Source organism: Trachinotus anak, unplaced genomic scaffold (assembly GCF_046630095.1).
Source record: "Trachinotus anak isolate AG129_WGS33_773 ecotype Australia unplaced genomic scaffold, CSIRO_AGI_Tana_v1 ptg000010l, whole genome shotgun sequence".
Lineage (NCBI taxonomy): Eukaryota > Metazoa > Chordata > Actinopteri > Carangiformes > Carangidae > Trachinotus > Trachinotus anak.
Window position 1 is genome coordinate 1,579,066 of NW_027273861.1, and position 17,900 is coordinate 1,596,965.

General features: G+C 39.9%; 1 protein-coding gene across 8 annotated transcripts in view; it reads right to left on the reverse strand.

Annotated features, from left to right (window-relative positions):
* Positions 1-17,455, reverse strand: part of szt2 (SZT2 subunit of KICSTOR complex) — a 114,036-nt gene extending 96,581 nt beyond the window's left edge. For 4 of the 8 annotated variants that reach the window (XM_071486786.1, XM_071486785.1, XM_071486788.1 and 1 more), the window contains exons 1-12: positions 17,202-17,452; positions 13,561-13,686; positions 8,825-8,998; positions 6,495-6,665; positions 6,292-6,414; positions 5,422-5,584; positions 4,435-4,541; positions 3,794-4,004; positions 1,341-1,511; positions 1,010-1,241; positions 770-899; positions 84-229 (exon numbers count right to left, since the gene is read on the reverse strand). In XM_071486786.1, coding sequence (XP_071342887.1) covers positions 84-229; positions 770-899; positions 1,010-1,241; positions 1,341-1,511; positions 3,794-4,004; positions 4,435-4,541; positions 5,422-5,584; positions 6,292-6,414; positions 6,495-6,665; positions 8,825-8,998; positions 13,561-13,686; positions 17,202-17,225 — 1,778 coding nt within the window. In that variant the 5' untranslated portion in view covers positions 17,226-17,452. Of the gene's footprint in view, positions 1-83; positions 230-769; positions 900-1,009; positions 1,242-1,340; positions 1,512-3,793; positions 4,005-4,434; positions 4,542-5,421; positions 5,585-6,291; positions 6,415-6,494; positions 6,666-8,824; positions 8,999-13,560; positions 13,687-17,201 lie in introns of all 8 variants that reach the window. The other 4 variants (XM_071486790.1, XM_071486787.1, XR_011692304.1 and 1 more) reach the window with 3 other exon arrangements.
* Between the last annotated feature and the right edge of the window lie 445 nt (positions 17,456-17,900).

The following is a 17,900-nucleotide window of genomic DNA, read 5'->3' on the forward strand; positions in this document are numbered from 1 at the left end:
TGATACATCCACATAAACACATGGTCCAGGCTGTGCACGTTGCCTTTTCACAGTAAAGCACAACTACAGTACATATTTCTCACATGTCATGTTCGAGGATGATAGTGATGCGATGCATGTGCAGCCATCTCTGCCAGAAGTTGGCGTCCATGGAAAGGATGGGCTTCCAGTAGGAGGCAAACTGGGACTGAGGGGAGTCTTTGGATCCACTGTGCTGCAGGGACAGGACCTGGAAGCAGAGGTTATGCAGTTGAAGGAGGTTTGAAAATAGAAGAGAAGCAGAGAGCCGCAGTGGTCCTCATTTAATTACTGAGATAGATCAGGCTGTGATAGACACAGTGGGAGGAGATATACACTGTTGGTTTGACTCAACTTTATTTTTTGACAGTAAGACAATATCCATTCATATCAATTACTTTCTAACCAAGTAATTAATAGGTAACTGTCTCTAGGAAAGAGATTCCTTTCTGAGTTGGAACATGAATTTCAGATAACACATCCTCTATATTTTAAGACTATAATAACAACAGCAACCACTGACACTCTCTTTTGACACCTACTGAAATATACTGATTTGGAGTCCAGTTTCATAGACCTGAAGTGGCAGCTGCTTTAGACCATTTCTGCTAGATTCTGCACTAAAGTTTAAAGTTATTCTGTGCAGAATTCCTGTTATATCCTGATGGTCATACAAAATAAGACCAGACAGCCAAGGTCACATGTTCTCAACATTCTGGTGAAGTATGATGAGTAAATGTCTGCACAGTACCGGAGTAGTGGAGCCAGGGGGGATGTAGAACAGAGGAACTCCATTTTTTGTGCTCTCAGGGATCATGTAATTCTCAGGAATTGAATTAAAAGCCTGGAGATGCACCAACATCTGATCAGTCTGGTTGATGCTAGAGGGACACACATTAGTTAGTAGACAATACATCCACCATTTAAACATGGTTGTGAAAATGCAGACACAAAATCTCCTGGATTTACTGCGCACAGACAGATGCTGTACCTCTGCAGTGTGTTCCAGAAGCGGCGGATGACCGAGGTGCGGTAAGGGCTGGTGATGGGTTTCCTCTGGGTGCAGCTGATGTCATGCAGGATGTCATAGCTTCCCTCCATTGTCACCTCCACCCTTGTGGTTCTCTTGGCAGGATCTAGAGGCCAGCAGGCAGCGGCCAGGTACTCTATATGCATGTTGTGTTTCCATAACAACACCAGCTTCACCTCCAGCTGAGTACCACCTTAAGAGATAGGAAGCCTCATTCTCAACATGAATAAAAGCTCTAACACTGTGTCATCTTGTTGAGCTGATTGGTCTTGGACTAAAGACAGGTGTTTACCTTTGGTGAGGCTGATCTCTCTGATGGTGTAGCCTTCTCTCAGTCGCACAGACACTATGCTGATTAAATGAGCATTGACTTCTTTTTCTGTGTGCTTCTTCCTCCTCATCACCAAGGCTGGGTTCCCACTGGCCGACACCAAATGCTCATTAAACAGTTTGTGCTGGGAAACTACAAAACAGTGAAATACTTAGGAGACCTATTTAGCATCAGCATCATCATCATTATTATCATCATCATCTACAAAAAACAGAAATAATTTTTTTTTTTTTTTTTTTTTTTTTTTTTTTTTTTAAATTGTACAAAATCTTTGTGAAAAAACTTTTGCAGTCATTTCAATTTTCTGAGCCATTCCATGTGGTTCTGATTTATCCAACACTGGCAGCGTTGACACATGTGCGAGCTGCAGCAGCAGTTCAGCAGGTAGCCGTCATGCACAGGTGAGGTCAGTGGTGTGGCCTCTAGTTTTAGCAGCTTCGCCTTTGCAACCTTCTTGAAATTGGACATGTTCACCAGGCTGATGGTGTTTGAGTATCTCATTCAGATTGCCCTCAATGTTTTGTTTTGTGGTTACTCGTGTTGTAATAGTGTGTGCGTGTAGCTGTGTTATGACATGAACTGTCATGCGCTGCAGGAGTATAAAGGAGACTGACACCGAACCAGATATACAGTATATGAGACTGATCAGGCAGTCACCGGTCATGGCCGATCAAAGTGAAAACGGCAAGCTGATCGATTGGTGCATCTCCATCTTCTCCAGTAGGCTCCTGAGTATAATATTGAAGGTCTAAGTCATAAATTCTTCCTTCTGTTCAATTGATCTAAAAAGGTCGTATCTGAAGAATTTTACAATGCAAAAAGATCTTATTTCACATTCACATAGTCATTAATCATTAATCAATTAATCAATTAATCAATGGCAATGGTAAATAGACCTGTGAGCAGGTATCAACGGGGCCCAAGCCCCCTGTGCCATTTGTCCCTGGCAGCCCATCTAGGCCACACTAGTCACACCCGCACTCCATCAGTGCTAAGCAAGTCTGAGGAAAAGTTTTGTCACAATTGTGTGGATGTGCTGAGAAGAATCAGCTCTGTAGGATATACAGGTGATTCATTTTGAATTTTCGAAGTTTGGGTGGTGAAACATGTCAGGAATTTAGATTTTCCGTGATAGGCCACACTCATTTTAGTCATTCATTAGCAATTTTTACACATTGCCTGATTACCAACAAATTGGGTGTTATGCCAGACTACTGTCTGAAAGTAATTTTTACAAAGATATGCAACACTTTCTGTTTTGACCGCTAGCTGCAGGAAGTTGTTCCATTGCAAATTTTTCATTCTTTGGAAAAATGCAAGGCCATTGATAACTTAAGGTCAGCAGCGAACATAGACACTGTGTGCAAAGTTTCATGCAGAATGGACTCAATGCCAAGTAGGAGTTCCAAAAAGTATGTTTTGTGGTTTTCACAATTTTGCAAAAAACTATTATAGACAGAAATAGGCATGTCCTATATTATTAGATTCAATAACTTTTAGTCAATACGTCCATATTTTTCACAATTTTGCAAAAAATAATTATAGACAGAAATGGGCATGGCCTCTACAAGTAGATTCAGCTAGTTTCAGTGAATACATCCAAGAGATAAGATTTGTGAATGTGCAATTTAAATTGTGGGAGTTATAGGCCAAAACACTTCTTCCTTGATTATAGTGCCATCTATTTGTTCACAGGTGTCATATTTGGTGCCTGAGGTACACCACTCTATACCAGCCCTCCAAATTTCATGGCAGGATCTCTATTAATATTAATAATAATAACAATAACAATAACAATAATAATAATAATAATAATAATAATAATAATAATAATAATAATAATAATAATAATAATACTAAAAATCAGTACAAAGTACAACAGGGTTCCCAGCACTGCTACCTTTCCTGCGTGGTCCCCAGCCCGCCTCAGGCTTGGACCCCTAATTAATGTGCACCTGAGAATTAGGTAGCATGTTTAAATAGCTAAATTTAATTCAAAAGCACTGAAGGCTTTGTAATTCCCCAAGGCTGAGTGTTATCCCCATTATTATTGTATTTGTTTTCCAAAATTTGAAATATATTTTATTTGCAGATGATACTTATTTATTTTGCTTCATAATAAATTGATTACTCAATTAAAATTGGATTGTATTTTTTCTTTTTTTTTTTTTGGACACAATTCCCTAAGTTGTTGTTTCTGTTTGGAAAAATACCAAAATGAACTTCAAATTTTAAATTAAATTAGTTTTATAATAAAATAAGATAGTATTAGTATAAGCAAAACCGTGATATTTTTACAGCATTTGTACTCATTTTTAATCAAGGGGGGAGTGTGTCAGTCAAACCTACAAACAGACTTCAAACTCCAACTGCAAACTCCATTTCACAACTTATATTGTGTGTAGCTGTCTCACCACAGAAGTACTCTGAATTCATGGACTCAGGGGTCTTGAGGAAGGAGTAAGTTAAGAACGCCTTGTGGTAGGCATTCATCTCCTGGCTGTTCAGGTCCACTTCAGGGCAGCTTGGCAGGTATGAGCCAAAGGTAGCCAAAGAGATGAACTTCATCAGCTCCACATTGGGTATGTATCCAAAGCTGCAGTCATAGGAGTATGCACCGCCAACCTAGAAAAGGACAAAGACAGTTCAGAGTGTTGCAGCTCATAATGTCTCCTCCACGCTGGATCCAGGTTACAGAATCATTTTCATCACAGAATCCTGCTTCAATAACAGAACAGAATATTGAGTACACCGTTATGAATTACTGACCTGCTTATTCATATGACCAATTCTAATATTATCCTCAGCACCTCAGCCTCTCTGTCATTTCTGTTTGAGAATTGACCCAATGCCTCACTTACAACTGCAATATTGGTGTGCAAGCATTTCTTTTCATTCCTAAGATGTCTTAAGATACCAATACAAATACAACTCCACAAATACAGTATACACCTACAGGAATGAAAGTGACAACAGTCCCTCATGAGTATTTTAACATTCCTCTTAATTATTAACAAAGTGTCATCTGCAAACATCACAATGTTATTGTCTTTACCTGCACAAAGGAGCAGGCAATGGTTCCACTCCTGAGCTGGTTCAGCAGGGTTTCACACACTGCTACATCAGGAACACTGGCCACTCCGTCTGTGATTATGATGATACCTGGAACACACACATTGAATCAATACTTCTATTTTCTATTGATAAAGGGACAATGTGCTTCTGTTGAGTGAATGTAAGCTGGGTTTGAACTTCTCTCTAAAGCTCCACATTTTCATTCTTCTTCCATGACACTTTTGTCACTCCTCATGAGAACAAGCACATCAACATGACTGTGCTCAAAGAGAGACTGTCTGAGAGTGTGCACCGTTATCTCCGCCTGTACTATTCATCACATCAACACTACAACAACATGCACAAGCCAGTGTTCTTGGGTTTAGACAGCACCCCACTGATTTGACAGGCTTTTCATCACTAAGTGGCTGGACAACACGTCATATGACCTAGGTCATTCGAAGCATTCTGAGGCCTTTATGCTCTTGGTCATACCTCACTCAGTAATGACAAAGACGCCATCATCATGAACAATACAGATGCTACTGTCACACTGTGGCCCTGAGAGTTCAACACATTGCAACTTCATAAATCACAAGAAGACAAAACACAAACAAATGAAGAAAACAGCATTTAGAAATGACACTCCAGTCTCCACAGGAGTTCCCAAGGTCATCTCTATACATATCCTCTAGTATAGTGGGTTTGAAGTTGTAATAAAGGTTTTTCTAAATTTCCACTATAGAAGCAGCTTTAAACGGCTGTAGACAGAACATGTAGGTGTGACTGTCATGGCAACTGTGCTGTTGGGCAATTTCAGCTGGCAAGGTGAGAAATGACACAGTGGGAGCTGCCAAGTCAAAGATCTGGCTGTTTGAAGAGGATGTCTGAACCTGTTCAAAAAGGTTCTAGAGAGGGACTCTAACTCTTTAGACAGACCCTTGACCCAGAACCTGAATCACAACCTTGGTATTTAAAGCAAACCTACCTGCACTGGAGTTCGGAGGCAGCAACTGAAGGGCCAGGATGCCCTGGCGTACCATGCTGACCAGACCCATATCAGCTGACACCATGGAAATGCCCTGTTTCCTGTGGGGCTGGTCCTCCAGTTTGTTGCTGTGGAGATCTGAGTTTTGGATTGGCTCCACAGACTAAAGGCACAGAAAAAAAAGTACATTGATGTACTGAATGTCTTGAATGGTGAGGCTGTCAGTCAGCAGGGTCTCAGGCACAACCTAATAACAGGACATTTCACAGACAGCAACAGGCACTATGTCAGCTCATCTACTTAAGTTTTATCCCTTAGACTTTTTCTTCTCATTGGTACTGGGTATTTTCTCAACTCCCTAGACATGAAAAAACATTAAAGGATCAGGTGGGAATTATATATTTTTCTTAATGTCAAAAAATGCTAATTGCAAAACCAAAATCAACAATGACCTCGTCTGTCTCTCAACAATTGCAGTTGCAAATATTTGAATTGCCAAGTACCTTGTGACAAATAAATATATAATATATATATATATATATATATATATATATATATATATATATAAATAATAACATCAGGCTCTGATACACACAATACTTGTTAGTAGGAATTTGAGATGGTTTTAGTCTGGGATCTGCTGACATTATAAAAATGTAAAATATCACCAGGTCTATTGATGAAGATTTTGGAGATGGCTGATGTTTCTAATACTAATACTGATAAGAAAGGATTCATTTTACATGATTACATTACTTTTGTAAAAAAAATGTGATTGTATATTTTTTAATGAGATCTGATGTTTCGTTATTTTCTCATCTCCATCAGACATTTTAAAAGACAATGTAGACACTGTGGATGTGCACTTGCCTGTTCATGCTGCTGATGTAGGACTTCTGCAATGTTGCTCTCCACTGCTCTGAGCTTCTGATAGATGTGGTGCAGGAACTCATCCAGATCTGTTCTATCCAACTGACAGCCTTGTACCAAAACCTGCAGGGGAATCCAGGCAGTCAGAGGACTGGAATATCATAAGCAAAAACAGGATGACATAAATGTTACTGTCTTAAGACCTGATGCGAAGTGAGGCCAATAATTGACGAATATGCCAAGATGGTGATGAAGATCTTGGGCTTGAAAAGCTGATCAGTTCCAGGGACTTTGAATGGTAGAGCCAGGCCAGCCAGACACTTGGACAGGGCATGAAAAACCTCATCGAAGATCATCTCTCCTGTGCTGTCATCCTGCCCAACAACAAAAAAAACACATCTTCAAGTAATTTACATTCTCACTAATTTCTAAAGCATCTGTTAGTTAGAGCATACGACCATATGAGCGTACAATGGTTGAAAAACACTGACTGATCAGTTTTCTGTGATGGACAAACTTTATCACTCTGAAACTTCTTCTAAATTACCTCAAACATATCTGGCATTTATGTTCTGAAATTTCTTGCTACTTACTTGCTGACACACACACACTGAGCAAAGGCTCCAGGCAATGAAGGCAAAGTGTAGATGCTTTCAGAATAATGCTATGAATAGTTTTTACTTCTTATTAAAGTGCATTAAAGAGAAAAAACCCGAATCAGATCAGTATTAGCTGTGACCCCCCTTTGACTTTAAACCAGGTTCTCCTCGGTACACCTGGTTCCTGCGTCTTTTTCTGACTCAGTGTCTCTGTCTATTCATGTGATCCCAGTCTGACTCCATGATGCTAAGATCAGGGCTCTGTGGGGGCCAGACCATCTGCTGCAGGTCTCTTGTTAGGGCCCAAGCACCCCTGATTTGAGGACCCTATTGAAACTATGTTAACTATTGTCATTATTAGGGCCCAAGTGTCCCCCCCAAAAATTTGACAAAGCAGCCCTCTGAGTACGTTTCACCTATATGTATGAAATACAGTAAGTACATTTAACATCCACAGACTTTTTTTTAGATCATTTTAAAGTGAATGTGCAATTTTGACACTTTTTTTTTTTTTTTTTTTTTTTTTTTAACTTTAACAAACTCCTCCTAGAGAATTAATCAGATTGACATCATACTTGGTCAGTATAATCTTAAAACCTCAGTGATGCTAAATTGCAAAGCTTTTGAGTTTTCGTTGGATGGCATGTCATCTCATATGGGTCTCAGGACTTGGTGTGGCAAACTGGTTCAATAGCGCCCCCTACATACCTTCAACAAAATAGCCCTTGTGGTATGTTTCACCTAGACATAGAAAATCTTGTAGGCACATGTAACATCACAAGGCTTAAAAAAGACTCTTGGCGCAATGATGTAAACCCAATTGGATGTCAGCCTCTAATCCATATCTGATGGAAATGGTCATTCTGTGGTGATGATGCTAATTTTCCAGTTCTGAACACTCCCCTAATACTGGAGGAGATTTTATCCCTAACCTCAGCGACACTCTGGAGGGACCCATAAAGATTCACAATTTTCCCTTTTTCCCAGTGTATCAGTTGTATTTGAGAATAGACTTATTTCTGCTGGACAACAGACTGCTCTCAATACACAATTCTACTCATCCACTAAGTGATCAGCTATGTACGTCTTGACTCTGGGGCTCATTTTCATCACTGTCCCACTGCAAAGCCAACGCTTTGACTTCTCAGCATTTGACATTTGAAAATACACTCTCCAGCCATCTCATGAGGTACACCTTGCTAATACCGGGTTAGACCCCTTTGCCTCCAGAACTGCCTTAATTCTTCGTGGCACAGATTCAACAAGGTGCTGGAAACATTCCTCAGAGATTTTGGTCCATATTGGCATGTTGGTTGCACATCCATGATGCAAATCTCCTGTTCCACCATATCCAAGAGGTGCTCCATTGGATTGAGATCGAGTGACTGTGGAGGCCATGCAGGGTTTGAACTTCAGCAGGGCGTCTTAACCATGTCTACATGCCTAAATGCATTGAGTTGCTGCCATGTGATTGGCTGATTAGATATTTGTGTTAATAAGCAGTTGAACAGGTGTACCTAATAAAGTGGCCAGTGAGTGTATGTCCTGATGATGGCACCAGATAATATATCCAAGTTCACCCCGCACAAAATCCAACATTTTACCCTGGACCAAAGTGGTCACGCTGCTAGCATGGTTAAAAGAAATGTAGAATAATACATACAAACTATAACTATACAACTACAACTTAAGCACAAAATGGCAATTTACTGAGCCCCTTAGATTTTAATTCTAAACACCAAGAATCTATGGGCAGTTCAGCAGAGATCATGTACTTGAGGTGAGCCAAGTAAGGCTTTACACTAGATATACTTTAGATATTAAAGAAATATTTTTCACCATGAACAATTAACAAAGCAAATAATTGACATGAAATTGATGATGATTTGTGTTTGCTGGGAAAAGGGCACAACCACATTGTGCTGAAGTCTTACCACAATCCCAGTGGAAGGGCTGAGGTCCAGCTCGATGATGAAGCGGTACCTCCGGGCCAGGAAGGTGGCCCGAGTGGACGGCATCAACATGTAGGGGCACAAGGTGGGGGGGAAATCCAACTGCCACCCTTTTGGTAAGATGCTCAACAGGTCCAGTTCATTCTCTGAGTTCAGCTGTAAATGACAAACATGACATCAGTGACTAATCACTCACAGCATTAATGAGGTCCAAGGCAACAGGAATCCATGCTCCATGAAATGTGTGTGGTGGACTCATGCCATTGGTCTCAAGTGTAGATTAACACAATGTGCTTAAGCTAACAGCACACAATCAGTTATAATGTTTCATGTCTTTATTGAGCCACACCATTAAACATTCACAGTGTTTGTGTGAAAAGTAAATTAACCCTTGTAAGTAATAACTGGTTAAACCTTTTTTTGCAGTAACAACCATGAAAACAAACTCTTCCAGTCTTCCACACAGGAAGAACCACCTCCAATGATTCCTTTCAACCTTCAGCTGTGACTATGAGCTTCTTTGTCACTGATCATCTGTGGTGAGCTGCTAGAGTCTCTCAGCTGAACATAGTCCTCTTCTAGACCTGAATCATCTCCATCTATAGACAGTTTATCTGACTGTGGACTGATGAAGATCTGGGCCCATATTCACAAACCATTTACCTTACACACTATGTCGCACTAAAAGTTTTCTCCTAAATCCTTTTCACAAAGATGCCGAGACGTACTTTTACTTAGGAAAAGCAAAATCTTTTTTTTCTTTTTTTTTTTTAAATAAACTTTTATTGTATAAACAATGTACATTGTATAAACATTGTACATAATGACAACCTCATTGTTGTAGTTTTAAGGTTTTAAAGAAAATATCACACTTCCTAATAAGGTAATTTACACGTTATTCATAGTGTACACTGAAACAATCAAATATCAAAATACTACATCTTTGAGAGATAAGAGAAAATCATGAGAAGAAAGATTACAGATCAACATGAGTATGTGTATATATATATGCATATACATGTATATAAATGTGGAAATTTGTGATTAGCTCCTCAATAACTGTTGTCACTTGATGTAACAAGTTTCTGTTTTTCTGATCATTATTATACCCATAAAGCAGGGGTTGGCAAGTACGTTTGGCCTTGGGCCACACATTACATGGCGGCCAAAATATAATCAAAGGTTAATATTAAGAAACTGATTGATAAAAATGCAACTTAAATTTACTATTGTGTGGCCACAGTCTCATATATATACGTTTGAGTGATTAGTTGAACTGGTGTTATTTTTTCATATCACATCATTTCTCTGCTATTTCAGAGGTCTATCAAGCAAGTGACAGAACCTTTGGAACTTCCTGTCTCATTTTGTAGACAAAATCGCTAAAGAGGAAGTGATTCTGTGGGTAATTGTTACGGCTATGACAGAGATCTATTGTAGAACCAGGCGCTGTGCACTGCTCCTGATGTGAGGCTGTTGGATAAAAGTATAATAAGCGTCTTCAGGTGGGAGGAGATTCTCTGTTTCAACATTAGCTACAGCTTAATGTGAGGCTGCCAGTTCGATACTGTAAGATTTAAAAAAAAATTATCATTTAATCAAAATAATCTGGCGGGCCAGATATTATTGCAACTGGCCCGTGGGCCACCAGTTGCCAACCACTGCCATAAAGGTTAATCAAAATAATAAGTGTTGTCAATCTCCAAAACACATGCTACCTAATGTCCATCATTATCTGTCTTAAGTCCCCATGTATTAAAAGAAGAAAAAGAAACGTTTGTTTTTAACTGGAACATAGAACAAATTAAGGAACACTACGAACTTTAAAGAAGAGTTTTAAGGAGGTGAAGTTGAAGCCTGTGAGATTAAGTCCCATAATTGAAGTTTTCCCCTGTAATGGTTCAGTTCATATTTATTTATTTCATCCCAAACACTTCCACGATGTGTTTACCTTCGATGAAGCCAAAAGGTCCTCTAAATCCCACTGCTTTGCCAGATTCCTTCTTTTTTGCAGACTAGTGATGTTTTTGTTTGTTCCAGATGCCATCTCTTACCTCTCATTTAGCAAAGAGGATAATGATTTGCCAATGCTTATTTTCTCTCACATCCTACCAACTCTGTGGACATCAACAGCTTCTTCCATCTTCCCATCTGCCGTCAGTTCAGGTGCAATTTTGCACAGGAGGTTCGCTACCTCCACTTTCACATTCTCATTAGCTTTTTCTTTTTTGCCTTTTATGTGAAGACCCCATCGTATTTTGTATCTTTCTTGGTCGAGTATGCGACCTTTCATGTCCTCAGTTTCTTTTTTGAGCATTTCTTTCGGTTTCTCTAATCTTCATCTTGCAATCTTTTAGCTCTTCTGAGTTGACCTGCATCGTTTTAGCTATAGCAGCTAGAATTGTGCTATGTTGCTACATCTGACTGCTATTTTCCTCCATGCGGTGGTCTACATGTTTTCTCAGAGAGTTGATGGCATTCAATATGGTGTGCATTGACGTGTTTGTGAGCCCCTCTGAGGGCGTGCCTTTTGCTTACTTTTCCATATGAACTTGGAATCAGTGTTTGTCAGCATTGCGTTTCCTCTGTCCAACTTGTTGGAGCTAGAAGTCTCCATAGGTGTAGCATAGCTATTCTCTTCTTCTTCTTCTTCTTCTTCTTCTTCTTCAATGCTTGAGCGGGAGGGTTTTAGGTATTGGAAGCTTCTTATTTTGTATCATGTTGTAGCCTGAGTTCAGAATAAAACGTAGCAGAGGAGATTTCACCTTCAAAGTATCTTACATCAGGACTTCATCTGCATGTTCCCGGAACTCTCACAATAAGCAAAAACTCCTAAGCTAAGAGTGCAACTGTGTTGCCATGGAAGAACCATAGTGATTGGTTGATAAAAGACTGGTTTGTGCTGGTGAAAACCTATGTACAACATCCCACAGTCATAATAAAGAAAACAGAAATAAACAAAAACAAATTAAATAACTACAGATTATGTGCTGTTCACAAATGAAAATATATAATATATAAGAAAAATAAATCTGTATAATAAGGTTTGTGTAAACCTGGGAGAATTTAATTTTACAATAAAAACTCAGTTCACTCAATGGAATGAATTGTTTTATTAAAAAATAATAAGAAAAACTGAAAACTCACTTAAAACTTACTGAGAGCCTATTAGCCACCTGTTGTACCTGTTGTAATATAGCTTTGGTCCTGGCTGTAGGTTGAGGTAGGGTGTGATATCCACTGTCCCTCACCAAGTGACATGACAAACATGATGAATATGATCCTTTCAAACAGCTGCCTCAGGCCACTCTGCATTTAGATCCATTAATCGCGTGTAGATCCTTTCCACATTGCAACAATGTCTACAATTGTGGTAGCATCTTATACAATACATGCGTTGTTGGTGTGATTTTTTTTCCTTTTACAAATAATAATAATAATAATAATAATAATCCTGTTCCATTTGGCACCGATCACACCGGGTAGACCGGCAATTGCCATGAGGTTGCTTTATTTCTCTGTAGTTGGCGAATATCTAAAGGGAATCATATCAATTGCCCTATGATGTGGGGTCTACAGAGCACATTTAATGTTTTTGTGAATCGATCAGCCCACAGATGGCTAGGCGATCTTCATGTTTGGTCTTATCGAGTCAGGAGTCCCCTCCACTACTTCTAACTTCTCCAAGACTCAGGTGCCACTTTTAGCACTAAGTGGCTTTGTGAATTAGAGTTTTAAAGTTAGGACTGACATGCCCATTATTTTTAGGAGTTTCTCCTAAATCGGCTGGTTAGGAGCTAATTTTAACCTTAGAATGGTTTGTGAATACAGGCCCTGAGCTCCAGTTTTTTTTTTTCTTTCTTTTATTCTATCTTTTATTGAATCAGGCTGACAAAATGAACAAAAATAGAGAGAAAAAGAGCATGTGTGCATATACATATGCTTCTAAAAATAAATAAAGATAAAATTCATTCATGGTGTATTGCACCTATCTGTAAAATAAACTACTGTGCAAATGAATATAATATGCAAGCATGCATACTGTATACTATATCTTGGGATGTATGTACAAGTTAACCTGCATCGTCTTAATTCATATTCCTCCTTGTGTGCATATACACCCAAATACACATGCATACACATAGAGAGACACAACTAAATGCTAACAATTAGCAACCCTTCATTTCCCTCCCTAGTGAGCGATCTACTGCACCCGTCACCCACCCCAAATCCAACCTCCAGTCTGGTTTCAGTGACTGACTCCAGTACTGATAACTCCTGACTCCAATCAGCTTCTGCTCATGTCATTAGTCGAGGGTAATACACTGTTTGAGTTACACTGTGAATGTTTCAATATGGACAAGAACAACACAACAAAATATGATCTGATCTTCATCTGTTACAGTAATGAACAAACAATCTATTTTAACTAGCACACAAATCATTAAGACATAAACTTAATTGACTTTTCTTAGTAAACAAAGAGTGGAGAGCAGTATAACAGAATACAAGTGACACAGCAGCAACACACCACAACCAGAGGTGAGAAACGCCAGTGAAAGAGCAGTAGTATACTGACAGTCAACAGTGACATGCCACTGAGAATTTCCATGTGCCAGTTCAAACCTGTGTGGCATACCATGAGCCACTTTACAATGTTGGTGCTGCTCGGCCACCATGAGGACAGAAAGAGGAAGTAGGAAGTAGGACTAACTCACCAGTTCAGGTACTGAGGCTGGCCAGATGACTTGGTTGAGTTTACCAAGAAACCAAGCCAGACGCACATTCCTAGAGATCCGATACTCCTCCTTCATCAGCAAGTAGATCTGGTCAGCCTCCTCCACCTCAGGATGAGAAACATACACAGAGGTTTCAGTATTCAGACTCTCCCTGTCCCTGCTGCTGAGAAGCCCCCTCTCCTCCCCACTGCCACACCATACTTCACTGAATGGGTGATATTATCCAAGACAAGACTTCAATTTTTGTCTCATCAGACCAGTGTTCTTCTGGCTCTCAGAGTCTTTAAATGCTGTCAGTCAAACTCCGGTAGGTTGTCCCATGTCTTTTAGTCACAGTGTCCCCTGTCTCGTCTCTCTACCATAACCCTGACTGATGGAGAGCTGCTGAGATGGTTGTCCTTCCAGCAGGTTCTCCATCTCTGCAGGACTTCTGAAGCTGTTACAGTGACCATTTGGTTCTGGGTTTTATACCCTCCCCTGGTCAATGCCTTGCCATGCTTTTATCGCAGAGGTCTACAAAGTTCTTTAGACTTCATGGCTTGGTTTTTGTTCTGACATGTAGTGTGAATTGTGGAAACTAATATACATAGGGGTTGTGCTGACGCACATGCAGGCAGTCCACTCCTGGTGCCCCGACTGACAGGCACACAGGGAGGGCCACTAAAGAGACCGTGACAGCTCACCAGCCCAATGATGAGGTGGAATTTCTCAGTAGTACCATCTGACTATGACAGACGTGTCTGTACACACAGTTCTACAACATTAGACATCTTTCATGTTATTATTCTTATTCTTCTTCTTATTATTATTATTATTATTATATTATTAAGTGTACAAATATTTTCGAGTCATTATGAAACTGGTGGACCACCAGAGTCTGGGAAATTAATGGATAAAACTGCAGGATCACAGTTTAGAGTGCTACTGCCAACAGTCTGATTACTGTAAATGACAGATTTCAGTTGGTAGTTTTTGATAAAATTTGTAAAAAATTACTAAAAACATTTTTTCACTTTGTCATTATAGGATATTGATTGAAGACCAATGAGCAATAATGGCCATTTTATTCATTTAAACTTGAAAACTCTCTGAAGCAGGTACAGAGTCACTGGTCAAAGTGCAAAGACCTGACAAGAGATGCATGGACTCATACAAATAGTCACATGAGCACACAAACTAATCTGAACTGGTGAATTTGTTAATGGCTTCAATACACAACATCTGATTTAGTCTCTGCAGATGTTAACACCAAGCTTGATTTAAAAGGCAGTTTAAAATCTACAGATTTTCCTTCCAGCTGCCATATATAGCTCTGGAAAAATGAAGAGACCACTGCAAAATTCTCAGTTTCTCTGATTTTACTATTTATAGGTATGTGTTTGAGTAAAATGAACATTTTTGTTTTATTCTATAAACTACTGACAACATTTCTCCCAAATTCCAAATAAAAATATTGTCATTTAGAGCATTTATTTGCAGAAAATGACAAATGGTCAAAATAAAAGAGATTCAGACAGTTTTCAGACCTCAAATAACACAAAACACAAAGTTCATATTCATTTTTAAACAACACAGTACTAATGTTTTAAATTAGGAAGAGTTCAGAAATCAATATTTGGTGGAATAACCCTGATTTTCAATCACAGCTTTCATGTGTCTTGGCATGCTCTCCACCAGTCTTTCACATTGCTGTGGGGTGACTTCATGCCACTCCTGGCACAAAAATTCAAGCAGCTCAGCTATGTTCGATGTCTTGTGACCATCCATCTTCCTCTTGATCACATTCCAGAGGTTTTCAATGGGGTTCAGGTCTGGAGATTGAGCTGGCCATGACAGGGTCTTGATCTGTTGGTCCTTCATCCACACCTTGATTGACCTAGCTGTGTGGCATGGAGCATTGTCCTGCTGGAAAAACCAATCCTCAGAGTTCGGGAACATTGTCGCAGAGCAGAAGGAAGTTTTATTCCAGGATAACCTTGTACGTGGCTTGATTCATATGTCCTTCGCAAAGACAAATTTGGCAGATTCCAGCCTTGCTGAAGCACCCCCAGATTGTCACTGATCCTCCACCAAATTTAACAGTGGGTGCGAGACACTGTGGCTTGTAGGCCTCTTCAGGTCTCTGTCTAACCATTAGACGACCAGGTGTTGGGCAAAGTTGAAAATTGGACCCATCAGAGAAGATGACCTTACTGTAGTCCTCTATGGTCAAATCCTGATGGTCTTTTGCAAACCTCAGCCTGGCTCTTTTTGCTTCTTATTGATGAAGGGCTTTATTCTAGCTTTACACATCTTGAGCCCTGCCCCTAGGAGCCTGTTTCGAACCATTCTCGCCGTGCACTTCACCCCAGCTGCCATTTGCCATTCTTTTTGTAGGTCACTTGATGTCATCCTACAGTTGCTGAGTGACATTCGAATCAGGTGACGGTCATCCCAGTCTGTGGAGAGTTGTTTTCACCCTCTGCCAGTCTGTAGCTTTGTTCTCTCCAATGTCTGCTGCTTGACCTTATTCTTATGAACCACCGTCTTAGAAATTTTAAGAATGGAAACAACCTGACGCTCACTGTATCCCTCTGCCAGTAAAGCCAGAATTAAACCCTTCGTTTCCTCACTCAAAACTTTTCTTTTCAACTCTTTTGGCATGGTCAATAGTTATTTTGTGATTCCAATTACTTTTGAGGTACTACTAGCACTGTTTTTGCCATCCAATTGGTCCTATTGCAAGAGGATAGTGATGACCACAGCAGTGGTTTTTATACTTTTCCTCGTTAAATAAGATCTGGTTCAGGTGATCACCTAATCAGTACCTCATTAAGTAGAATGAGGTGTGCTTGTGTTGGAATTCAACAGACACTGGAATGGAATCGCTGTCATACATGTAAAGATGCTGATTTCAGAAAATATTGTAGTGGTCTCTGAATTTTTCCAGAGCTGTATATGTTTAAGAGCTTTCGTTCATATTGGGGTTCACTGCATAAGTCTATGCAGCTACTACAGTTCACCAAGCAGCATCTTCTTCGGTCAAATGTCCACTTCCATAAAACAGTTACACCGTTGGCTCCCCCGGAGTTTCAGTGAAAGCTGCCATAACGCCATTACGAGTTATTTGAGAACCGAATATAAAAAAGATCAGAATATATCTGTACTTCACAGAACGTCAAACATAGTGTTCCAGCTGTAACACGTTTACTGTTGAAAAACAACGCTAAATTTCTCCATGAACTCTGCTAATTTGGTTCTGAGCAGCGAGAAGTGTCCCGGCTGGTCTACGTCAACCAGACGACCGCCTCTCATCTGCGATCTAAGCGCTCAGAGCACAGGCCAGAGCCACGGGACATGTCCAAACTTTATGTAGTTACGGACCTAACCTGACTAATCACGTTAATTTACACTTTAGCCGGTACGGCTAGCTAGCTGCTGAGCTAACGTGCTGCTAACAGAAGTTTCTGTCCGTTCATATGTGTCAGCACAGCTGTTTGGTGACTGTTCTGGTTGCGGTTCACTTTAAATGGGACTTTGTCGACTTCTGACTGTTAGGACAAATAACCAAAGAGAAAATTTGCACGATTTCCCCACCAAACACCCCTGTGCCTCTTACTGCAGATTAAAGCTGATATTACCTCATTGTCCTGCCTCTCGGCCATGCCTTGTGTAGCATACGGACTGCAGGGATGTCAACGAGCTTCAGCTGACGAGTATTCACTTTGGTTTGTGCCAAATAATCTGCCCTAATACTTGTTTATCACCTGTCTGGTCTATTGATATGGTCTCTGTACACCAGTGTCAGTTCAGACAGGGTAACAATACAGAGGTTTCCGGTCAAATCTTTCAAAATAAAACGTGTTTGCCGACCATCGAATCACGTTTCTATGATATCGTTCTCTCCAAAATGTCACTTAACATATACTTGGTAAATGTAATAAGTAATTACTATCAATGCAACCCCAAATGCACTGGCATGCCGTACTGAGACACTTGAATAGAGCTGATTGATCTACTAACACCTATACTTTTCCTACAATGACGAGACTGGTTGGGGGAGAGGCCTGTGAAAATGAAGGTATCTCTCATATGAGGCGAGTAACCTGTGGATTCTAGCAGTTTATGGAAACCAGGATGGAACTCACAGCCCCTAGAAGGCTCCTGTATTCTATAGTTTAAACATTGCTAAGCCTTGGTTCAAAGGAATTAGGAATGAACATGCAAAAAATCATATTGCGATTCATTTGGCATATAATTTCATTTAAAATGGATATTTTTGAATTTGACTTTCAATGAAAAAATGATGATCGTGTGATTTTGACTGGGGTTAAAAATCA